Below are 26,444 nucleotides of genomic sequence, written 5' to 3' on the forward strand. Positions count from 1 at the left end.
TGAGCCCTTAATTGCTTTGGTAATCTATTGATAACCATTTGAAGTGTACGTATCTTCACGCTCTAGAGTTATCATAGTTTCGTGCAAAGTACGCTCTGCTCTGCTATTTTAGCAATCTCAGTAGAGATGGGATGTATCATTTGGGACCCACAATAATTATTAAAACCTCTCCTGACCATGTGAACAAAGGGCAATGGTTGGAAAGACACTAAATTTATTTGTCCATTTTTAGTAAGATGACATAATTTTGGGATGGACTGAAAAGGAAAGTATGACACTTTCAATGGGACAGAGGGAGTATAAGTTAGGTATATTGGCATATATTGGTAAATAAGGTAAAATATTAGCTCCATAATCTAAATTAGTTAATTGTAAACCATCAATCCTTTTCGTCACAAAAACAACAGCATATCATATACTTATAGACTCACTAGTCTGTATCATATACTCATATGTATGATGCTGTTATTAGACAATTGATTTATAATAAAATTCTATTTTGTTATGTTGATTGAATTAGAGGCCAAAACTAAGCATCTTTTAAAAGTTATTGTAAATAAATTTTGCAAGTTAGTAAACCTAACCTAAAGAAAAAATAGTTTATTAAACGTTTATTCATACGTGACTAATAAGTATATGGTTAGATAAAAAGAAAACTTGATTAACATATAATGGAAGTACATTAGATTTGCTAGACATTTAATTTTTTCCTCACTCTCCTATCGTCTCATTGCCAAAATTGCAAACAATTGTTTTGCAAGAGTCTATTATGTTTTATAAAAATTTTACCATCCTTTTTAGGTATTATTCTATCAAGTTAGATTTACCGTTGGATGTAAAATAAATGTCTTTGTCTCTTATGTTATAATAGTTTGAATTATTTAAAATATGAGAAGTATTATGATTTATAGATAATTATAAGGTAATGAATCTCTGAAAAAACCACATAAAATTTTCCGAAGGATATATTTTCTAACATAATAAACTTAGGATGAAAAATAGAAAATTAAACGTCTATTAGTCCCTTGTCTGTCATGTAACTCATGTTAGGTTTATTGTTGGAGCTAAAATAAGTTGGATTGTCGCAAATTCAACTCCATAGAACCTAGTTCCATGCCAACTTTCATCACTCAGGAATTTTCAAAGTTCTCCAAATCTTGTAGTAAAGTTAAATGGCAAAACCTTTTATTCATATTTTTTGTCAAGCATGAAAGAAAATATTGCATGAACTGAAACCTTTTACTCATTTTTTGCCAAGCATGTAAAAAAATATTGCATGAACTAACACATCATCTGGATTTCTCAACATTCATTAGAAGTAAAAGTTGACATATGTAGTTAGAAAAAAATGAACAAATTAAACTTTACTATTTAAAAAGATGATTAATCCTTTATATACTGACAGCATATACACTATTACAGTTGAATGCAAGATAAATAATCTAAATTTGGATTTAAAATTCAAAATTTATTTGTATTTTATCCATCTAACCGTGATAGTGTATATAAGTCTTGTAAGTGACGAATAACTTACCTACACAACAATTGAAATACATTATAAATAATGATAAGAGACAATATCATGATGAAAAAGTTGAAGAAGCTTTTCAATCAACGAATTTCTCTCTTTTTACATGGTATAGCCAAATTGACGAGAATTTGTGGTCAATTGCTTAATTGGGTCTATGTTTTTGTTTCTTTCGCAAACCCGGGAGGGATGCTAGACTCAAATTTTATTAATGAAAGCAATAAATAAACAAATCCGAGGAGGACATAAACCATAACCTCCAGTATATGAAAATATCAAGATTTTCAAGTATAGAATAAAGAAATATCAAAATTTTCAAGTGCAGAATAAAGAAATAAGGAGTACTACTCCTTTACATTTCTATGTTCTAGCCTAATGTGCGGATATTTATTCCTGTCTAATGATGGCGTCTATCTATTTAGCATTTAAATTTTTTTAAACTAAATAATGAAATACAATTTCAATGCTCTAACGACTTTTATTGATTCATCTGAGTTATTTCATTTTAACATTATAAGGTAACTTAATTTGATAGATATACATGGAGGACTTGAATATTGATAGCGATAGTAATGTATAAAATGATTAATCAATATTCATTGAGCTTATTCGTTTAACTATTTTCTATAAGAAAATTTCTACAATAAAGTAAATATATTAGAATTCGATACAGCAGTTTGTTAATGAAAGACATAAACATATTAAATGCAATTAATATCATGCCAATTCATTAGAAACATATGTTACTCTATGCATTATAAGTACGGGTTAAAATCTAGTTTGTAGTTGATTTTGCCCCTTAAAATTTTGAGTTTTAAGTTTGCACGCAATTTCTGCTAGCCAAGTTATGACTAATTTTTTGCAAGTCAAGTTATGATGGATAATGTATCTAGCGATCCAAAGGAAAACCATAAAATGTGAGGGATGCTTTTTATAATTTTCCTCTAAAATTCTTTAACATGGATTGAGATCAATTAATGCCAATGATGGAAATCATTGTAATTAAAGCAAAATTGAGAGAGGCGGAAGTAAAATATCTTGAAAATTCAAGCCCAAATCTATATAGTTTTTCGGGACTTTCCAAATTTGTATCTATCTTATTTTGAAAATCATTTAGGTGAACTCTACAAATAAATTACAAATGATTAGACCTAACAAAAAAAACAAATGATTAAATCTATCAAAAGATTTCATCATAGAGGATTTTCCTAAAATTATTTTGATTCCATTTACAATTTCTCTCGGGATTATAGGCCTTTTAACTATAGTACAACGTAAATAATTTTTTGCGTTTCTTCCGCTCTTCCACAACTCCTATTTCGCTCTCTACTAGCTAGTTTGGGAGGAAGGAAATGAATAGAAAAAAAAATTTTAAAAGGATGATGAAGTTTTTCCATTGTTTGGGAGCAAAAATACGAAGGAAAAGAAAAGATTTGGAAAATTTTCATTTGGAAAATTTTCATTTCCCTCCATGTAAAGAAAAACTTTCCGCCCAAAATTGGTCAGAAAAACGGAAGAAAAGTGCAAAAGTTTTAAGCAAATTTTCAAATAGGGTTAATCACATTTAATCCCCTTAAGGTATATCCCATTTTTCAGTTTACCCCCTAACTTTTAATTTTGCTCACTTAACCCCCTATAGGACAAAATTGCCCTTGCATTATTTGACTTTTCATTTACCTTGTTTTCCTTTCTTTTATTTCTTTTATTTCTTTTTCTCTTTTTCACAAAAATCTTCACCTTAATGATTGAAATTAAAAAAGAGGAATCGCAGAAATCTATCTTCTCCTTAAATGATTAAAAAAATATTCAAATCACTTTCCTAAAATATAATTTTTTTAGCCTTTCAATTCTTTCAATTTTGGATTTTCCTCTTTCCTTTCTAGTTTCTCATTTAATTCCGCAAGAAAATATCTTAAGATCAAATTGTGACCTGATTAATAATCATCAATTGAAATTTGTGACACATGACATCACACAAAAAATCAAAATTAGTTTTTGATGCTTTTTAAACCTTCACCCAAAAGTAATTACAAACTCAAAACAAAAATTTTCGTTGAAATGGAATTTTCTATTGGGAAGGTTGAAAGAGAAAAAGAAATAAAAAAAGGAAAATAATTTCATCTTATGATATTTTTTTGAGAATAAAATGAGAAACTAGAAAGGAAAGAGGAAAATTCAAAATTAAAAGAATTGAAAGGCTAAAAATTGTATTTTAGAAAAGTGATTTGAATATTTTTTTTTAATCATTTAAGGAGAAGATAGATCTCTGCAATTCTTCTTTTTTAATTTCAATCATTAAGGTGAAAATTTTTGTGGGAAAGAGGAAGAATTAAATAAAGAAGAAAGAGAAAAAAAAATAAAAGAAAGGAAAACAAGGTAAATAAAAAGTCAAAATAATGCAAAGACAATTTTGTCCTATAGGGGATTAAGTGAGCAAAATTAAAGGTTATGGGGTAAATTGAAAAATAGGGTATACCTTAAGGGGATTAAATGTGATTAATCCTTTCAAATATGACAAAACTATCCTCAAAATCCTGATACAAAAAATTTTAATCCCAACGAGTCCCCCCACTACAAAACCCTTACCAAAGCCCCTCCTTTCTCTTCCTTTCTTTTCTATTTTAAACTCCCAAACTCGCTATACAATTCTGGATTCAATCGAATCCAAAATCCGCTCAAAATCTAGGGTTTCTAGACATTGATTTTTAGTGCCGGTTTCGGTTGGATTTTATCATTGTGAAGAGGGAGCAAAATTCTATCCGTTAGGGTTTTCGAGTTGGCACAGATCTGAGTCTCGGAAGAATTGGACGAGTTGATTAGTGCTCCGATTTTGAAGAATTCACCATATTTTGGAGTATGGCTGGGCTGTCTACTGCGTCTCCTGTGAGTATAAAACCCGAATTTTGGGTTTCAACTGGTTTAATTTGCGTTTTCTGTTGCCTTGATTTGTAGCGTTCAAGTTTTTTTTTTTTTAATCTTGAATGTGTTTAATAGTGGAAATGCTCAATTTGAAGTGTGATTACGTAGCAATTTTGGAAAAGGATTGCACGGCTGCCTGCTGTTGTGCTAATTTATTGGGGTTTTAAAGGAAATGGAAATTATAGGGAATATATATATTTTTTGGGGATTTGTTGGTAAATGCTTGGGGAAGTTTGTCATAATAGGCTTAAATGATATGCAATGAATGCTTGATTTCGTAGCCCTTCTTGATTTGATAATGGGGGCAATCAACGGAGGGCAATGGAACAGTGCCTCTGGTGTCACTAATATCGGGATACTGATGTTGTTTTTCTATTTTTGGACAGTGAACTGTGTTGTCGTGTACAAGACTTGTTACTTCTGATGAAGTAGTTTAATAAGATTGAGATAGATGATGTTTCTAGAGTGAAAATTAGTCAGATTTTGTATTTTGTGGGGAAATGATGCGGAAAAGAGAATTATATACTGCCCTGGTACTGTGAGACTGTCATTATATTTGGTATTTGACTTTTGCCAAGTGGTTGCTATGCTGTTCACTATGGATCATTGATGAGAACTTGGAATTTTTCGAAACTTATCACTTGCTTATTAATTTGAATGTGCAAATGTATTCAATAGCGTAAATGTTAAACCATGCAGATGAGTCCAACTATAGCTTCATATATGATGATTACTAGTTGGTGAAGAATCACACTCCTGTGGCTAGAGAATAGAAACTAGGATGTGCAATTTTTTTTTGTAACGGTAGGATCCGTCAATAGCAAGAACAAAGTGCCGTCCTTTTGATTCAGGGTGTGATTCATGTATTTTTCTGGGCTGAGTGCTCTCCGTCATAGCAAATGCAACCTAATTATACTAGTATGCAGATGCATATGTTACATTTGACTGATGGTAGATACTCTTAGCTTTTATTGTTTTGTAAAACTAGAACTGTTTTTGTGCTGATGAAGAAGTGATATAGTGCAATTATGGATTGCTCTAAATTGTTGTTTAGTGTAAGAATGTAAGAGTTACTTTGTGAGCAATGAAATTTCAGCAGTGTCAGCAATTTTAGTGAATAAAATCAAGAACAGTTTCAATCGAATAAACTCCAGCAATTTCAGAGATTGGAAACCCAGAACTTCAGTAATACTAGAAACAAAGAGCGGACCAAAAGAGAGCATGAAGTAGCTGAGAATTAGTGGAAGGGTAGGAGGAAAAGAAAAATGAAAGTGATGGAGAAGAAGAGGAAGAAGCAAATGGTAGCTGAAACCTTGCTTTAAACACAGTCTCCACATGGAGCTAATATATAAAGTGCAGCCTTGTGGAATCAGTCATGAGTTTTACAGTTTTCGATTTTTACAGTGATTAACCTTTACCTACCTAGAAAAATGTTGCTTTAAACCCATTCTCCACATGGAGCTAATATATAAAGTGCAGCCTTGTGGAATCAGTCATAAGTTTTACAGTTTTCGATTTTTATCACTCATAATTTTCGATTTTTACAGTTTTGCAGACTAGTGATTTTTGTTGTCATGCACCTTCAAGTAATTATCTACTTCATATTTTCTTTTAAGTAATTCAATAAAAAAAATAATAAATATTAGCTTCCTGTAGAAGTCCTTGGTAAAACTTGTATCAGAACTTGTATAACCCTCAATGTTTCAAGTACAGGACATTGGGATGCCTCTGTGATTTGCCCTCTAAGGAGGTTAGATGCTCCTTCGATACTTGTGTTGACTCTATAATCTGTATCAGTTGCCAACCTTTTGTCTGGAGCCTTTGAGATCATATAAAATCTGAATTAGCAACTTTCCATTCGCCACAAATTTTGCACTTCTGTCTTCCCAGCAATAAGTTCTGACCGGAAATCACTGTGTTAAAAAGTTATGACCCTGTAAAAATGGCACAGAAAAATGGCATCGATGGTAGGAAGAAACCCAACTTGCTGATAACCGGAACCCCGGGAACGGGGAAGACAACGACAGCGTCGGCGCTGGCAGAGGCCGCTCAGCTCCGACACATCAACATTGGTGACCTGGTTAAGGAGAAGAACTTGCACAACGGTTGGGATGACCAGTTCGAGTGCTACATCATCAATGAAGACCTGGTATTTACTTTCCTACCCTTCTCTATATCAATCATAAATCCGTAAACCCTACTTCAGTGTTTGGTTCTCTTTATTTATTCATTTTTAGTTTCATTTAATTTTTGTTTGTGAATGTCTATAAAGTACTGTAAATGAATAAGAAGTGCATGAGGAATTTTCAGCAGAATTGGAGAATTATGATGTGGATTCTCAATTGGTTGACAAATAATGATATTTTTAAAATTTGTTTTAGTTCAAACTCTTTCCCTAATTAATTATTAAATAATTTGAATTTGTCCCTAGGTGCATACAAGGTGAATTGATGAATTAAATGAATTGAGAAATTAAATGCAAAACGGCTGCTTTTACTTGTCTTTTTTATTTTATTTATAGTGGGCAATGATGTTGGACATCTTGAAGTTATTTCTTGCTAGTAATGAGAATAGGGCTGTTTAATAGAGCTGGAAAATGTTAGTTATTGGGATCTATTCATTTGGGTAAATGTCATGTTTGATTTGGGTGTATGGATTTTCAAAATAGGTCTGTGATGAACTTGAAGATATGATGGAAGAAGGGGGCAACATTGTGGATCACCATGGCTGTGATTTTTTCCCAGAACGATGGTTTGATAGGGTTGTGGTGCTTCAAACTGAGAATTCTTTGTTGTATGATCGATTAGCTAGGAGGTAAATGACTCTCTTTACTTATTTATGCCTAAGATCCTCTTTCAGCCTATATCTTTTTTGTCTTAATCATTCATTTTATATTGCTAGCATTTGACTACTTTGGTTGTTTGTTGCAGGGGTTACACGGGTTCAAAGCTTTCGAACAACATTGAATGCGAAATCTTTCAGGTGTTACTAGAGGAAGCGAAAGAGAGTTATCAGGAAGAAATTGTTGTTGCTTTGAGAAGTGATTCAATAGATGACATAAACAATAATGTATCAACTTTATCTGATTGGTTGAGGAGTTGGAACATGTCCTGACCAGATCCTAAATGGTCGTCATTGTATTACTTTATTGTAATGCATATTTTTATACTTCAGTTTTGAAATCTCAATCAGCCGAGTGGAATGTTTTATTACTAATATTTTATTCTTCTTATCTTTTGGAGGTTCCAGTGATTGCTTCCAGTTTTCGTATTTTCAATCTGGTAATTTAGCAATGTCTGATGAAAGAATGTTGATGCTGTGGTGGACTGGTGATCTCTATCTGGTTAGGGATGCCTTGACAGCAGCAAACTTGGGACTTTTTGTTGTTGCATGTTACGGTTCTTTGAATTATCTTGAATTTCTGTGACGTGTGATCTCTTCAAATACACAAAAAGGAAAAAAAAGAAAGAAAAAATGAAGAAGAGGGGGAGTAAACCATTGCGAATCCAAATGCCGTGACAAATCCACAGATCTTGTTTGTATTCCATGGTTCATACCCCCAACTCCAAAGCCTTTTTCTCAAGTTCGAGAGAAAATTATACAGGATCTGAAAAAATTTTTTGGTCCTATTTGCGGGGTTATGTATAACTTCTGGGGAACTGCAAATATATACTACAAAATTGTCTCGAATAACTGCATGGCCACTAGTACTCAAATAACTGCGTGGCCTGTATATCTTTGAGCTGTGGAACTGAATAGAATTGTAGGATGCCAGTTATTGTGATGGGAGGATCAAGCTCTGTATGAATTGCCTTCCCTTTCATATGTAACTGCAGAAATGTGTTGGCATCTTTGGCTACAACTCCTTCACCAGTCCATAATGTGACATGAGGCCACTGGTTTTTGGAGCTTATCTTTTTGCCAGTTACCGAGCATGGGTAAGCTTCTAATGCTGCCAATTTCTAGAAAATAGTAGCCCAGTTATACATCCACAGGCACCCTTTCATTAAGAAACCAGCCATTATTTGCAACAGCAGTAACACCATGACTTCTCTTGTGAGCAAGCGTCACATGAGCTTTTGTGAGGCTATTCTTTAGATTTTTCTCCTTGAAGAAGGCTTCAATCTTAGGATCCTTCTCAGCTAACCGATTTAAGTAAGAAAGGAAACAATACAAAATTGTTATACTGATTCTTATCCCATAGATTCATCATAAGAAAGATAGCAGGAAACATGAAACCAAATCCTTGTGTAAACAAGAAGACAGCAGGGAAGAAGTACAAGGGAGTGGAGTATTCAGCAATCTCGTTGCCAAAATTCCTCACTTTTTTGTTAGGAAAAAAAAGAAAAGAAAAGGTAGCATGGGACTCAAAACCAGAAAAGGTTTTGTGGCCCTTCCAGAATGAAACCGAATGCCACATTGATAATTGCTTAACACTTCTCCAACCATACCCCGAGTAATAGATGTAAGACGACAAAACAAAAAGGTACATAGCTATTACCAACTGTACAGAGGACTTCAGATTCGCAAAATACGTACGCCACATGGCTTCTCAAAAACTTCTTGAAGAGCAAGTGAAATCAAGCGAGATCTGAATTTGAATCTTCATAGGATATGGAATTGGAATAACCTTAAAATTGAATTCTGTACTCAAATGCTAAGAGCACAATTTATATCCAATTAAGTTCCTAACCTAAAGAACCACAGATAGAGTAAAGAGTATCTTACTAAATTTACAAGACTAGGCAGAAGAAAACATTCATTAACTCACCCTTTGGAGGAATTCATGGATTTCTGCAACAAGCAAAATCACAGTAGCGTATACAGTAAGCCCCAAGCCTTCTTTTCTCAATGACTGGTGCTGTATACTCACCCTTTGCAACTGCTTTTAGTTGTTCCAAGAGTTTCTTGACAGCAAATTTGAATGGAACCTGAAAGGACATATAATGAGAAAACAAGACAGTAGAAATTATTTTTTCCAAGCCTTCTGATTTTGTGTGAGCTTCAAGGGAAAGCTAGTTCAACTATTTTATGTTTAATGAGCATCCATGGCAAAAGCCTACAAGTAAGCCACTTGCGCATCAGGAAGAGGGTATTACTTACCGATGTGCAGATGAAAATGATTATAAAATATTATACAACTATTCAAATCAAATAGGCATTCACCTGCACTAAATCCAGGTACTCAGAATTGCTTGATAAAATCTCTGACAATTGCTTCTCCTGTTTAGTCCACTCCGTTACATAGGTTTCTTCGGTTGACTCCAATATGAAAGAAAATCAATGAATGCATTCAAGAGAAAAAACGAATTGGAGACGGCTAGATTGAATCAACCGGGGAACCCTCCTTTATTATGGTTCTCAGGACAAAAATTCAGAATAAGACGGAAATTGGAAATCCAATTACCAACCTTCCATGCCTGCTTGTGTGAAGCTTGTGTAGGTTTATCCCCTCTTCCAAAACTCTTTTCGCAGAATCAGGTAGAGGAGACCTATACAGGTAATGGTAAGAAAGAAGAAACACTTTGAGCACATCAAATACGATGAAGATAAGATGACAAAATAAGTATGTCTCAAATGGAGAACGAGTTTGTCCAAATGGAATTAGAGTCAGAAACAACAAAGGAAAACAGAGCGTCGACTGAAACATATCCTAGCTAAACCTACACATTGTAACTACATTTTTGCAATGCTATCACTCGGTATAAGTATATCTTGTACCAAAATCCATATGCATAGCCTCTTTCAAACAATCAGTCTCTCATTATCTTTAAGTTATATTACTGATAGAAATTGATCGCTAAATTATGGGAAAAAAATATTATGCACAGGTCAAGCTCATGCAACGCGTTAACTCCAAAAAAGGCAGTAAACTTGGCAATGGACAAAAACACAAGTAACTTTCCCCACATTAAGATTCAACTTATGATACTGAGCTTGGAGATGGGCCATGGTTGCTATCACACGGCAGAGTGAATAAGGCAGCAGAGAAGCCAGTTGGAACGATTGACATGAAAGTATATCAAGGAAAGTAGGGGTTTTACATACCCTTCTCACATGAAAGAATAATGGTCTCCATCTCTTTGTCTCTCTTTAACATTTGGCTATCTCTTGAGGACGGAAGCTTACTTAACAACTCCATGTGTTGTAGACTTGTGTAGACTTGTAGTTGGACTGCCAATTTTGCTCATTGAAACTATTTGGCATTAATTAGTGCTACATCTTTTTGCTTTCTTTTCCACAACATTTGTTCTTCTTCTTCTTTTTAACAAGAAATTACACCAAGTATGCATGGCTAATATCATATTTAGGCCAATATTAGGATGATAGTGTATATAATATTAGTACATATAAGATTAATCCATAAAATATTTCAAAAGTTGTGGTAAACTTATATAAAATATGAATACTATACCATGTATAATAATCAAATTAGATTAGTCAAAATAGTATGAGAGTTCACAAGAGCTGGCACTCCCACGGGCTGCATTGTGCTTTAATTTGTAGCCTATTGTCAATAAAAGTATTGTGGATTTTCCTTTAAAAAACAGAACGTCCACTTTTTCCCTTTCTCTGTACTCTTGACAATTAGCCTAATAGGATTATAGAATAGGATTACAAAATCCCTATCTCTATACTCTTGCTTGTACTCTTGACACAATTACCCTAATATCACCTAAAAGAAAATTTTATTGCTTATATATAATACGGTAATTGTGTCATGTAGTCTGCCTCCATTAGTTTTGACAATTTTCGTTACTGTTTCAAATTAGTTTAAATCATGAGGGGTCAAAATGTATGATTTGAAGCCATAAAGGATTTTCCCGTAGATTAGCTTAACCACAGGAGTCTTTTTTTGTATTTTACCCTTTGGTTATCGTTTTTGCACTCCATTCCGCCACTTCTTTTTTGCCTTTGATTTGAACAAAATTTTGACTTCACTAATTCACTCCTTCAGTAATATTTTTGTGAAACCTTTTGGTCTTAATTTTATTTGAAGTATAGATTTTACTGATATAATATTATTCATTATTTTTATGACACAAAAATAAAAATTTTCATCATGGGTGGCAAAATTTGTTAAATTTATGCAAGTGAAAAATCATTTTTATTAAACTTCTAATTGTTCTTATTGGTGCTAAAACTTACGGAAAATTCTATTGTCCCTTTTGGGTACCATTCCCTCAACTTGTATCTCTCATTAAAGATAAATAGTTTACATTTTAAATATTTAACAATATTTAATTTAAGGATCAATAACAGGGTCAATGTTTAATTTAAGTCTAATTAATGATTTGAGTTGCTCAAGAATTCGAGTTGAGTTATTTAGTTTAATATCACCTCTATTGTTTAGTGGTTGGGGCTTTAATTCTATCTAAAAAAGTGAAATAAAATGCTAAAAAAGGAAATTTTGATGGGTGACCAAAAATATTTTTAGGGATTAAATTTAAATGCAAATGGTTATTTGTAGGTTTTTTAAAATTTTGATTTGAAACTAAATCAAGAGTATGAATTACATTATAAGTTTTTGAAATAAAAGTTTTTTTTTCTTTTTACCCCTCCACTCCTTCCCGCACCTAATTGCTAAGCATAATGTTTAAACTCTAAACCTGACAATGGGGAAGACCCTAGAACTCTAAATTTAGTCCAAGAGTACTTTTCATTATTTATTTTAGTTTAATAATGTAAATGAAGCTAAATAATAACAGCCCGATAGTCTATAACAATTATTATCTACCACATTTAAATTAAGTATACAATTTACCAAACAAGAGTATTACATTGATTTTGACTTTTAATTATTAGTTAGGATAAAAAAAAGTACAAGATATTTAATTATGGTAAATATAGGTATATGATTAAAAAATTTGTTCTAATGATAAAAACTAGCATATGTTCAAATCTATATTATTTAGAGTATAACCACTAAAGATGTTTAATCTAATTAAAAATTTTATAATTAGTATATTTATTGATATTTATATTTATATCTCAATTAATAATCAGTCTACTTGCATCTATATTTCAATAAATGGCAAATATTTGGGTCATTCAAGTGCCAATAGTTCACTATGTTTTTAAGATATTTATTGAGTATAAGCTAGAATTGATCATAATTAGGTTTCAATTAATTAGCTAACATTCATACTTATTGGCACACCATATGAAATCTATCATAAAAGCATTTACATTTTATCACGTATTCGACAAACCGTGATAAGAGTGGACTATTTATCACAATAATTAAGCAATCGTGATAAAAGTAGCATAATTACCACGATATGTTACCATGACAAAAGAATGTGTAGTAAAAATTTTTTTGTAACCACAAATGCCAAAACCGTGTGAAAAAGTCACTTTTGCACACGGATTGGGAACTGTGTCAAAAAAAATGTGGTAAACACACTCATTCTTTTTAGTGGGTATTACAGTGTATAATTATGTGTGTTAGCTTTCTTTTGAATTAGATTTTTGTCAATGTGGAAACCCTAATTTTAATTCGATCAGATTAGAGATTTTAATTGTTTTAAAAAAAAAGTAAACAGAAGTTATTCGATTATTTGAATTCCTACAGAGTTGCTTATGCTGAAAAAGGCTCCTCTATTAAGAAAGTGGATTAAAATCACATTACAAAAAGTATTAGTCTCCAACCTCTTTCTTTGTCTTGGCATTATGAAATGCACTCTAACTCAAATTCATTGTAGTAAATGAAAATGTTTGTAGAAAGGATGTTGCTGCTTCTACTTGGTCTATCTGTCCATATATTTTTCGAGTGGTATAGGATCGTCATTTTATGTATTGCTGGCAGCTGCAACCGGTCGAATAGATTTGCAGATTTAGGATGTAGACCTATCAAACCTAGCAGATTGTTTTAGAAAGCGGATACTTATTCATGAAGATAAAATTTGAAGGAACTTGTATTAATTTATTAGTTGACATTGCATAATTGATACTTCTAAACTATTAAGAAGTTTTTTTAGACACACATTAGTGCATCTAAATTGCATCTATTTTGCCATATGAATACACTTAATCACAATAGTTGCACTCCTTGCATTTGGATATTTTCTTAAATTAACTGCACTTTTTAAAAAATAAAATAAAATACAACTAACGCCTGCCAAACTAAAATTTTAATGTAGAAAAATGTATAATAAATAAAAAATTTTAAGTAAGATGTGAGATGTGAGTTGGTAAAAGAACTAATATCAATTCAATATTGTGCCAATTAGAATCTAACTTTCGAACGAAAGAGTGTTTTTTCCCTTTTGGTACATTTTCAATTGATCATCATTTTCCCCTTATTCTATAGTTTTGGATAAATCTTTGTTGAAAAGATTCTTTTTCATGTAAATCAATTTAATTTACATTAAAAGAAAGTTAAATTACAAAGTTGCACCATTATTAGTCTTCTAATTTGGAAGAACTTAAAGAAACTTGAGTGTTCAAGAGCAGACTTCAAACCTTACAAACGAAGGGTTTAAAAATCAAACCATAAATCATACAATTACTATCTAATATCCTTCTCTTTTAATACTTATATTACCTAACAAAGCTAATAAAATTTTGACTTAAAATAGGGTAGGCTTGCAATTCATGCATTTAATGTTGCCTCCTTTGAATTAAAATCCAGGTACCGTCTCTGGCTATAATAGGCTCATCCTCCGATGATAAAATCTAGCTGTACATTCTCCTACAATGTGTTGAGCTAATTACTTTTCTATATAGGTGGGTTCAGGGCAAATGTAAATAAATTTTATGAAGAAGCTTGGGAAGATAATATCCATAAATTGTTGGATGGGCAACAAATCAATTTGTGTTAGCGTCTGTAATCAATTTGTATTAGCGTCTGTAATCTATGCTTAGCATTTGTTTCTTTTAAGTAAATTAAATATTGTGCTTAATTAACTAAGTTTATTTTATTCTTGTCACTCTACAGATTTGCATCAAATAATATTTTGGTGCTATTGTCTTTATTGCGATTCTGTTTTGGAATATTCTTGTGATAGAGGTGCTTACAAATCTCTAATACATTGTTTTAAATTTTTTTTGTCTTTTGGTTTTCTTTTTGACAAGGTTTAATTTTACTTTTCTCGCATGTGGATGTGACAGACTATAATGCCAAGTTACGCAAATTTCACTAATTTTTTTCTGTATCATTATTTGATTTTGCAGGAAAAGGAAATTAGGAAAATTGGAGTGAATTATATAGCACGAGGGAGAATGTGGCGAATGATGTTTATATTGCGGCAAATAGTCTCTCAAGGACTTTTATGACCAAACAAAACTATATATACCCACAAATAATGTTTATATTGATGTTTATATTTAAGGGTGGTAATTTCTGGCACAACACAACATGACTCGAACATAATATGAAATTAACAGGTTTTAACACGACCTGATCTTTGATAGGTCATTATTAGGTCAATTTATTAGTTACATGAATGTAAGCAGGTTGGGTTAAGTCAACCCACAAACGCTAACTTGATATAGTACTTATTTTATGATAATAATTAAACACTATAGGGGCATTTTCAGTATTTAGCAAAAACTAATAACGATCAAATTTGGCTTGAAGATTTCAATTAAAAGTTTTGAAAACTCACAAGTTTTATATCTTATCATATATGAAACTATATGACTATGTTTTGAAAAGGTTGATTGGATTGCATTTTCTAAGAACTTTTGGAGAAAAATTACTTTAGTACTTTTAGGATGAGACATATTTGAGATAAAAGATAATTAAAAAAACGTGTAGAAGGAATATCCACAAAAAATGGAGAAATTTTCAAAAGAATAGCAATCCGAATAATGCCGAATTTCTAACTTATATTATGCTTGGAAACCTTCATTATCTACTATTTTTTTGAATGCTTTGAAAATTTTAAATTTTATGTTGACTATGTATTTCAAAAATTTTATCGTGTGTTTTAACAATAGCAACATTCAATTGATTACATGATCAAATGAGTTAAAATAAGTTATTAAAATGCTAGATTATTTTTAGCATAGGTTAATAGGTTTTTTTTTTCTTTTTTTTTTTAGTATAAGTAGGAGGACTCGAACTCGAGACCTCTCACTTACACTCCCTCCCCCCGTACCACCTAACCCAACCCTCCCCCAGCATAGGTTAATAGGTTGATTTGACAAAATAATGCATCATATCAAAACTATTTTAATCATATAAAGTGTTTAATGGGTTATACGGATTGGGTTGGATCAACACGTTAACAAATAAGTTAGGTGCACAACACAGACATGAAAGTACAAATGATGACATAAATAGTCGCTTAAAGGCATTTGAGATCAAACAAAACTATATATACCCACAAATAAACTAAAACTAGTGTGAATACCCGTGCTACGCACGGTACTGACATTATTGTAAAAAATGAAAATAAAATGGTGAATAAAAAAAGGTTAAAATATCGTACCAACACAATTAAAATGTAATATCTGTCTAACAATAGTTTGAAATATGATAGAATGTGTATATCATTCAAGAAATGCCTTTTTTCGGAAGATAGATCTTGAAAAAATAATAGAAATTTATATTAGAAAATGAATGATATATGAATAAAAATGAATGTAATTGAATGTTGTTAAAATGAAATACTTACAAATATTATGCATTTGATTTGATAATCTTGCATGAAAGTGCGAACACTCTTCACACCAATCAACTTTTAGTACGAAAGCCAAAATTGGTGATTTAATTAATTCTGTTGAATTTTGTGGAATGCGTACTACAAATGAAAATGCACGATCTTTGCATGAATTGATTCGTTGGTTGAACAACCTATCACCGTTTTCCTGAGAATTAAGTACGTACAAAATTCAAATTAGTGTATTTTTTTACATAGTTTATAAATAGCATTATAAAAAAATAAATATATATCAAGAAATTCTGCCTTCCTTTGTAATTCTCTAAGATAAGAAGCATCACAACCAAATACGAATCGTGCATGTCTGTCTTGTAGATTAAGATGCATGTTACCACTGGAATCTCTGATTTGTATGTTAACATTGTACCTGTTTGACAAATAAAATGTTATATACAATACAGAAAAATATGTTGAAATTAAAACTACATGAAATTAATTACCTAACAATAGTGTCGACCACGTCATTACAATGCAGACCAAAGTGACAAAGAATCACATAATGACAATCTTTTTGTGATAAGAAACATCAACTCTTTTGGCCTAAAGGTACCGAAACTGTCATCATGACAATATCAAATACTATACATAGTTATCGAACTCCAAGAATCCAAACTAAGTCGCAAACAATTTGAAGATGTAAATTTTCTATCGTACGAAATTTCTCATATCAAATTTCATCATTTTTGTATTTGGAGGGAACTTGGTTCCATCAAAAATCAAATACCAATACTTGTGTCATATGAAAAAAGATGACATAAAAACAGTGATGGACATCTATTGCTCTGATCATAAAATAAATTTTTATACTTACTGTTGCATAATAAGTTGTTATTGAATCATGAGAAAATGAATCTAAAACGATGACTTATTTATTACCTAACATTTCATTTCTATTTAAAGACAAAAGACAATAACAGCAATAATCAATCGAAAATATTACATTATTGGGAATAATATTTAAAAAAACAATGAAAATGCAAATGTTTAAAGAATAAACAGTACCGGAATTTCTAATTTGATGCAAACGACGTTTTAATCGGTGTAGTTGGGATTTTGTCCTTCGAATTTGATGTAAGATTTCTCTTTCATGAACGTAAAGTTGCTGAAACTTTTTGAACTGCTGTGTGGAATCAGTGCGGTGTACATTTCGTTTTCTAAACAAATGTTTCCTCCTTTGCAATCTTGCGAGTTTGAAATTCAGCTGTCGTTGAAATACTTGTAGGCGGGCATGTTCCGTAGTGAAATTAGGTTAAGAGCTAAGATGGATACTATAAAAAAGTTGAAGGAGATAATAAGTTCTTGGAAAAAATGCAAGAAAATTCTCTTAATTGGAGTAAGCACGCAAGAAAGTTGAATGAGGATGCTATGTTTTGGAAGACTTTCTAATTGGAGTGAAATTCTTAAATTGGAAGACTCTTCATTGGAGTGGGAAAGTGGGGAAAATATAGGGAAAACGTGAGCATGATTATAGGATTTTTAGGAGCGGTTATAGAATTAGTTAAGAGATAAACATTTGTTAAATTGGAGGACTCTTAATTGGAGTGGGAAAGGTGGAAAAAATGTGAGCATGATTATAGGATTTGTAGTATACTCAATAACTTGATAGTATACTCAAATCACCATTGAGGTAATGTTTGCTTAAATAAGCTTTACAGTGTCCTAATTCCTTGCAAAAAAAAAAAAACACTAAATAGTCCTAATTGACATTGCAAGTTACGACAATGTGCCAGTGGCATCTAGTCCCAATTTTTTTTGGGGTCAAAATCTAGTCCTAATTGGTTCTGATGTTTCTTGATCATGTTGTATGCTTCTAAATTCTACTTAGCGTGTAATAATTGATTATGACTTATTCTATTCGTTCATGGTATTGGACAGGCGAAAATCACACCAAAAGTGTGATAAATTTCCTATAAACTCCTAATATTATCTCCCCTAATTTTTGTATACTTTTAAAAAATTTAAACTTTTGTCAACAATATGCTGGTCACGCAAATAAAAAAAAAGGGATTGGTCACACGTCTCATTCTTTGCCCTAAAGAACTCAATGTAGCAAATTTCTTACAATAATGGTGAAAAAAATCATAACAATGGAGGAACTTGGGTTTGTTTCTTTTTTTTTTTTTTTGCAATCTAAAACAGCCCTATTCATTTTTAAAAAATAAATAAATTGGCCATCTTACATTCATTAAGAAAGAGAAAATTTTTTGGTCACTGCACATGGATGTCCGGCCATCCAAAAGGGAAAAAAAACAATTGTCCCGTTCTTGTGATTTTTTTAAGGTTAAATATAGTAAGTCCCTTAACTTTACATTTAGTTGCACTTTACCCCCTCAACTTTACATTTAGTTGCACATTTGTGATTTTTTTGAAACGTGATTGTAATTTGCAAAACTCATTTGTAGGGGTGGTTATAGGATTAGTTTAGTGATAAATATTTCTTAATTATAAATATGTAAAATTGTATTAAAATAGCATACGAATGAGCATTTGTCTTTAATTAAGGAGTAAAAAGGATTTAAAGTATAAATAACAAACTATAAACGGTTTATGAAGCAGATAATGGAAAAGTTTTAAATTTTAAAATTGACTGGTGATAGGGTTGGTTATAACCCACTACTTTTTATGTATTAAAATAAATACAAAAATCTAGAAAAAAGAATGAGAAGTTTGGAAGCAATTGAGAGCCTCTCTCCTAAAAACCCACTTTGTAATACATATAGATATAAATAACAAACTATAAACAGTTTATAAAGTAGATAGTGGGAAAGTTTTGAATTTTAAATTTGACTGATGATAGGGTTGGTTATAATCCACTACTTTTTATGTATTAAAATAAATACAAAAATTTAGAAAAAAGAATGAGAAGTTTGGAAGCTATTGAGAGGCTCTCTCCTAAAAACCCACTTTGTAATACATATAGATATAAATAACAAACTATAAACGGTTTATGAAGTAGATAGTGGGAAAATTTTAAATTTTAAATTTGACTGATGATAGAGTTGGTTATAATCCACTACTTTTTATGTATTAAAATAAATACAAAAATTTAGAAAAAAGAATAAGAAGTTTGGAAGCCATTGAGAGAATCTCTCCTAAAAATCCACCCTGCAATACATAGATATAGATAGATTATAAGAGACTAAAATAATTCTATTTACGTAATTAAGAAGAAGAAGGTTAGTTTGTACAAACTCTCACGTACCTCCTCTCCCTGTATGAAGGTAGGATGCAGTTTATGAAATTAAAAAGAAGGTGATAAGTGACTAATTTACGTAATAATTGAATGATATTTTATGTTATTTTTAGTCACTTTGGTTATATTATTGGAAGTAAATGAATCAATTTGGCTATAATTGGTGAAAAAATGTTGTTAAGTGATTAAATGAGGTTTTTATCACTTTTTACTTGCATTTTGTGCATTTTTGACAGTTTTGACACATTTTAGTATTTCGGCTATAACTTGAGCTACAGTGATCGGATTGAGATGATTCTTGAACCAATTTGAAAATAAGAGATAGACATACAACTTTGATGAAGACATCGAAATCCAGTTCTAAGGTTTTCTAGGTCAAAAAGCTGAATTACAGTAGCCAATTTCTATTGGTCGAAGCTGAAACAGGGCATTGAGCAGTCAAGGGTATTTTAGTCATTTCTCAGTCTACACAAATCCAAATGAGGTGATTCTTGATGAATTGGAAAGCTAACTCAAATAGCTACAAGTTTTATGTTTTAGTCAAGAGTTAAATCAGCTTCTATCATTAAGAAAAGTTCTGTTGAAATTAAGGCAAAATCGGAGTAGAGCTGGAAATTGAACAGAAATTGCACAAAAGGTCACTGTAGCAATCCGGCCGGAACTTAGTCGAATTTATGGCCGGATTGTGGTCAGAAAAGGCTGCTCTCTACGCGGACAGCTTGTTTTCACCTCCAACAAGTCACATGTAATGCTAGACATATGACAATCACTTTGCAGCTGTAAAAGGGAGGTGTAAACCTCATTTTTTGACCACCTTTTATCTTTATATAGTCAAAACCATTACAAGATTGAAGGAGAGACTTACGGGAGAAAGCTTGGAGTCTGCAGAATTATAATTCTTCCATTTTCTGAGTGTTAGGTTAGTATAGTATAGGATAGTTAGCTAGTTAGTTAGTTCATCCATCTTGTTTATTAGCTAGATGAAGAAGAGGTTCGATGATGAAAAATGCAAGGAGATGAACTCATGTGACAAGGGTTACATTCCTTTCCAACTCTTTATCTTTTGTACTTAATTCCAAGTTTAGTTAATATACAAGTTATGGATTTATATGTTATTAAGTGTTTCTAAAGTTTATACCTTGGGTTTGGTTGAACTTTCTATGATTGCTAGTATTTATTATTTGGCTATTTGATGCCATTATTTTGAGCAAGTTATTTAGCACTTTAGCTCTTTAAAATCATGATTAATCTGGTACCATTGATTGTGATTATCTAAGATGTTGTTTCTGCAATGAAAATTGAGATTTAACACTGGTTCAAGAAGTGCTAAACATAGGGAGTACATTCACGAGAGTAGAGATGCACCTATGTAGTTTTAGTGATTAATTTCATGTAATTTCATTAAAGAAATGAACTTGTAGCTAATTTCATAACCATGAGAATAGGTATGGATTAGTTATAAGTATAGGTGATTCACTGCAAAAGTAAGTTTCATATGCATAAGGAAATTACACCATAACTAGCCTAGATAGTAGTATTCAATGATCCAAATATAGCACTTGCATGAGTAGTTAGGGATACCATAACCTAAGGAGTTTTCATTTATTATTTTGAATAAGTTCAGTAGGTTTCATTTCTTATAATTCATTGATAGTCTAAATAATAGAGAAGCTGAAAGTAGTGCCGGTAATTGTTCAATCTTTCTCGTGGGATCGATCCGATATATACCCTAAACTACTAATTGACCTATATACTTATAGTGAAATAGGTGTAAATCAAATTTTTTAACTTGTACATATATCAAAATACCCGTCAAGTTTTTGGCGCTGTTGCCGGGGAAGATTTGGCAATATCGGTGTCAAGAGCAACTTTATTAGTTTAGATATTTTATTAGTTGTTTAGTGTGTGTTGATTGAGTCTGATTAGTATTAAATGTTATTTTCTTTTATTTTTGTGTTTTATGTGTGAATTACCTATTCTTCTTACTAATCTTGCTCTTAAGTTGTTTAAAAGCAATTTTAGGTAATGAAGAGGGTAGGTCAATTTGGAGGACAATACTTAAGAAGTGGAAGATTGGCAATAGATGGTTATCAAGTGCAAAGCTCCTTCAATAGAGGTAACCAAGAAATTACTGAAGTTATGTTTTTGAAGATGGTTTGAAGTGCTTAAAGGCAAAATTTGATGTAATTATGTTACAAGTTCAAATGGACACAAGTAGGCATGAAATTGAGCAAGAGAGGAATGTTAATGCTTTTAATCCTTATCATGTGATTTGTGACTTGTGTGGAGGTTATCATGCTACTAATACATGTATGCAAGCACAAAATGTGAATTATTATGATGAATTAGGGCATTACAATCGTTATTTTGATCAATATGGTGATAATTTGAGCAATTCTCCTACTTATGGTTGGGATAATCAATGTATTTATAGTAATTCTTCATTCTTTTACGATTACCAACCTGAATGTGTCCAATATGAATCAAAATCATCTTGGGAGTTGGCAATAGAAAGGGTAGCTAATGATTCTAAGCCATCTTGGGAGTTAGCTATAGAAAAATTAGCTAATGTGACTTCCGACCATTTTGATAGGATTGAGGAAATGATAGATGAATTAGTTTCTCACTTTGATAGAATACATGAGCAATTGAATGCATTGTGTGAAGTTATTTCTTCTAACAATTTGCAAAATGATCCTAGCATGAATGGTGGGAATGTTGTATGTGAAAATGGATTGCAGTTTGATGAAAATGATAAATCTCAATTGTGTTTCAATGAGCAAATGTCCATTTCACATGATAATATCTTTGGAACTAACCTTGAACCCCAAGAGGTGAGTTTTAATGGCTCATTTTTCACCCCTCTTGAGGAGTGTATTGAAAGTATAGGTTCTAAAGGTATTGTTGCCCAAGATATCCTCATTGCATTTCCTTTGGTAAGTTCTCAAGTGATGCATATTCAAGATAATATCTATGAAACACTTAGGATAGGTAAGTCACTTCCATTTCTCACATCATTAGAACACGTGACTCATGTGATCGAGTCACCTTTTAATGATCCACCACGTCCTAAAATGGTGGATTATTCGTTAACTAAACCTTCTTGAAAAATGAGGTGATATAGTCAAGCTAATGACTATAAAGAAGCGCTTGTTGGGAGGCAACCCAATGATTTCTTGTTTTTAGTAGCTTTTAGTTGTTTGATTAGTATTTTTGTGTGTTTTATAGGTGGCAATGGCAAGAGTTCATGCAAATTGTTTCAAGTGCAAAAGCGCTTTTAAGAAAGCAGAAAGGGAGTTTTCTTGTTCATTTGATCCAATTCATGCATTTAAAGTGCTTTATGCTAATGTTATATTAATGCTTAATTTCATGATATGAGGTTAAGTCAGTCATTTGCATGAAGTTGAAGTGCATTCAAGTGTTTAAATGTGTTTATGACTTATTTGCACTCTTTTGACTATTTGAGCACCATCATGTGCATTGGAAGTGTTGAGGGGACTATTTGATCCAAGAACTTCAACCCTCAATTTGCATTCTACATGTTTTTTATTTGTTTTGAGGTGTTGAGATTCATGTTTAAGTTACTTTTCATGTGCGTGAAGTGTTGAATTGTTAAAAATTTCATTGTAGAGCACGAATTGGAGAGTATGTTTCAAATTGGGGTCAAATTGAAAATTTCAGAAAGTTCTGAAATAAATGCAGAATCAATGGATCCGAGCTCGGATCCACTTCTGCAATCAAAGATTTCTGAAGCAAAATCCGACCAATTTTTGGCCGGATTCACTGCCGGATATGCAAGGGACAAGAAAAAACGTTTCTGCCAGCAATCCCTCCACGAATCCCTCCAATTTTTGGCCGGATATGAACAGTAACCAGCATAAGAGGAATCCGTGAACGGATTTCTCACATTTCTTCCTACTTCCTTCTTCAACCTACACACACTCACACCTAAAACACACACTACTCACTAAACTCGCTCTTTTCACCATCCAATTTTCAAACCAACTATACCAAAACACTCCCCTTTCACTTGAGAGATGATTTCATAGCTAAAACTTCTTCAAAAACAAGTCTAAATTCGGATTTGAGCTTGGCAAGAACAAGGGTTTCAAATTTTTGAACTCTCTATTTGAGGCCGAATTGGAGTGAGATTTTTGGGGGCTTCTTCACCATTTGCATCCATAATCATCAACAAACAAGTTTGAGGTAACAAATCTTCACCAAATGTTTTCATTTGAATTTTGCCATTTACCACTTTTTTCTAATTTTTTGGTAATTTCGAATTTTTTTCATTTTGTGAAGTTTGGTGCTTTACATTGAGCTTATTGACGATTATTGGTGATGTTTAACTCATGGGTTTGTGATTATTTGGTGAATTTTTGCTAATTTTATACTTAATTTGGCTTGGTGACAAAGTTGCATATTAAGTGGCCAATGTAGCATTTTAATTAGCTTTGTGGGAGTTTATGATATTCATGTGAGTAATTTAGATTACCTAATGAATGAAAAGGTGTTTGGTTGAATGATTTCTTGAATTCTTAGGTAATTCAAAAAGAAGAGGTGAATTGAAGATGGTCTTAATTGAGGAAATTCATAAATGCACTTATAATTCTTGTAGTTCAATGGTTTTTAGTATTTCATGAGTTCTCAAGAAGATCATTTATATTTTGACTTGGCGTGTTTGCTTCCATTTTGAGATTACTTTTGTACTTGAGGGGACTTGGTCATTGATGACAAAACATATAAATGGGACTTACTTTGTTCATGATGGTGGGCTTATTTTGTGAAATTAGCTTCCCTTTGCTTTGGATACTAATGCATATATTTGATTAGCAAAGATTAACTCATTTCATGTTTTTATCCCTTGAACATTGTATGGTTCCATATGCTTGATCCCTTTCCCCTTTTCCCTTGATTTGCATGTTTTCTTCTTGTTGGTTACAACCTTTTATTCTTAAGAAGTTGTTTTATTTTGATTTTGTCTTTTTCAGGGTGCATTAATTGAACTCTCCATTCTTTCTCAAACAAAGTTGAAAATTCATCACTTGGCCATGGATTTGGATAGCGCAGGTAATTAGGGGAGTATTACTTTCTCTTCCTTTCGTTATTTTTCCTTTCTCACATTGAGGACAATGTGAAGTTTAAGTGTGGGGGAGGAAATATTTGAACTTGTATTCTAATACCATGTGATGATATTTTGTAGATTCAAATGCTTAGAAATGTTGGAATTGTGATTGAAAATTTTGCCATGTGGATAATTTGCTTGAAATTGGGTTTGTTGGCAGGGAGTTTCGTCCATTTATAAGGGAAAACTCTGTCAAAAATTTTCTAAAATCTTTTCCAATATGTCATTATGGCCCAAAATTCTTCAAATTTTTGCATTTTTATTCAAAAAAGGGCTAATTTGTTCCAACTTTAAATGTCTAAATCTTCCATTTGTTGAAACGTTATATGTATTCTGGAAGATTTAATCCTCATTTGACTTGGAAATGGTTATTACACAATTAAGATTTTTGCATTTTAGAAAGTATATCCAGTAAAATAGGAAAAATTATGCCTATAATTTTGCATGTTTAATGAGATTTCTCCTCTTTACTTAATTTTCCAAATAAGTGATTGATATAGTTGATAAAAGGTTATACTCCTCCTTCGAATATTTTTATATAATTTTCGATGAGGGAAAATCTATTTATTTTATAAAAAAAAAGATTAAAGAAAGTAAATAAAAAAGTATTCCACTCTAATGATTCTTGTACTGAATAACCGGGGGTTGGCATTTACAAATGTCGATTTTCACGTAAAAATGTATTTGAATTACGAGTATGCATAGCAATTTAAATAAGTGAAATGTTGAGTAACTGGAGATCTTCACCTAAAAGTGTCGATTTTCGCGTAAAAAGGTATTTTCACTATTTAAGTAAAAAAATCAAGTGTGAATAAGTCCCTCTTAGTTGTAGAATTCTTGATAAAAAGATGATTATAGGAGGAGGAAAGCTGTAAATTGACTATGTGATTTGCTTACTTGTAAAATTAGGATAGTGTGAGAGATTAAGTTTAACTTGTTGAATTTAGGGCATAATTATCTTCCCTTTACTTGATATTATGAGTATTTAGTGTAAATTGAACAATTGTATATTGATTGTTTTCCAAGACATGATGAATTAAATTTGAAAAAGTGCATATATTGTTTCACCTCTTAAATCATTGTAATTGATTATGTGTGAATTGCTTGAGGACAAGCAATGGTTCAAGTGTGGGGGAATTTGATAAGTGACTAATTTACGTAATAATTAAATGACATTTTATGTTATTTTTAGTCATTTTGGTTATATTATTGGAAGAAAATGAATCATTTGGCTATAATTGGTGAAAAAATGTTCTTAAGTGATTAAATGAGGTTTTTATCACTTTTTACTTGCATTTTGTGCATTTTTGACAGCTTTGACACATTTTAGTATTTCGGCTATAACTTGAGCTATAGTGATCGGATTGAGATGATTCTTGAACTAATTTGAAGATAAGAGATATATATACAATTTGATGAAGACATCGAAATCTAGTTCTAAGGTTTTCCAGGTCAAAAAGCTGAATTACAGTAGCCAATTTCTATTGGTCGAAATTGAAACAGGGCATTGAGCAGTCAAGGGTATTTCAATCATTTCTCAGCCTACACAAATCCAAATGAGGTGATTCTTGATGTATTGAAAAGCTAACTCAAAGAGTTACAAGTTTTATGTTTTAGTCAAGAGTTAAATTAGCTTCTATCATCAAGAAAAGTTCAGTTGAAGTTGAGGTAAAATCAGAGTAAAGCTGGAAATTGAACAGAAATTGCACAAAAGGTCACTGTAGATTTCTGGCCGGATTGTGGTCAGAAAAGGCTGCTCTCTACGCGGATAGCTTGTTTTCACCTCCAACAAGTCACATGTAATGCTAGACATGTGACAACCACTTTGCAGCTGTAAAAGGGAGGTGTAAACCTCATTTCTTGACCACTTTTTACAGCCAAAACCATTGCAAGATTGAAGGAGAGACTTACGGGAGAAAGCTTGGAGTCTGCAGAAATGTAGTTCTTCCATTTTCTAAGTGTTAGATTAGTATAGTATAGGATAGTTAGCTAGTTAGTTCATTCATCTTG

At 31.9% G+C, this 26,444-nt stretch overlaps 1 protein-coding gene and 1 pseudogene across 2 annotated transcripts; one reads left to right on the top strand and one right to left on the bottom strand.

Moving 5' to 3' along the window:
- The first annotated feature begins 4,064 nt into the window (after nt 1-4,064).
- LOC113741347 (adenylate kinase isoenzyme 6 homolog) lies at nt 4,065-7,663 on the top strand. Of its 2 annotated transcripts, XM_027268864.1 has the most exons (4): nt 4,065-4,411; nt 6,399-6,596; nt 7,116-7,261; nt 7,378-7,663. In XM_027268864.1, the coding sequence occupies exons 1-4, from the start codon at nt 4,385-4,387 to the stop codon at nt 7,559-7,561; spliced, it is 555 nt and encodes a 184-aa protein (XP_027124665.1). In that variant the 5' UTR covers nt 4,065-4,384; the 3' UTR covers nt 7,562-7,663. The 2 variants fall into 2 exon arrangements, with proteins under 2 accessions (XP_027124665.1, XP_027124666.1); XM_027268865.2 differs by lacking the exon at nt 4,065-4,411 and having other exon boundaries at nt 6,390-6,596.
- Nucleotides 7,664-8,076: 413 nt separating this feature from the next.
- LOC113741065 (tRNA ligase 1-like) lies at nt 8,077-10,399 on the bottom strand (annotated as a pseudogene).
- Nucleotides 10,400-26,444: the final 16,045 nt, after the last annotated feature.

The sequence above is a fragment of the Coffea arabica genome, chromosome 4e (assembly GCF_036785885.1).
Source record: "Coffea arabica cultivar ET-39 chromosome 4e, Coffea Arabica ET-39 HiFi, whole genome shotgun sequence".
Classification (NCBI taxonomy): Eukaryota; Viridiplantae; Streptophyta; class Magnoliopsida; order Gentianales; family Rubiaceae; genus Coffea; species Coffea arabica.

Coding starts and splice junctions, on each gene's coding strand:
- LOC113741347 (XM_027268864.1), top strand. CDS start 4,385: ATGGCTGGGCTGTCTACTGCGTCTCCT. Junction 4,412..6,398: donor GGCTGTCTACTGCGTCTCCT/GTGAGTATAAAA, acceptor AAAATGGCACAG/AAAAATGGCATCGATGGTAG. Junction 7,262..7,377: donor TATGATCGATTAGCTAGGAG/GTAAATGACTCT, acceptor TGTTTGTTGCAG/GGGTTACACGGGTTCAAAGC.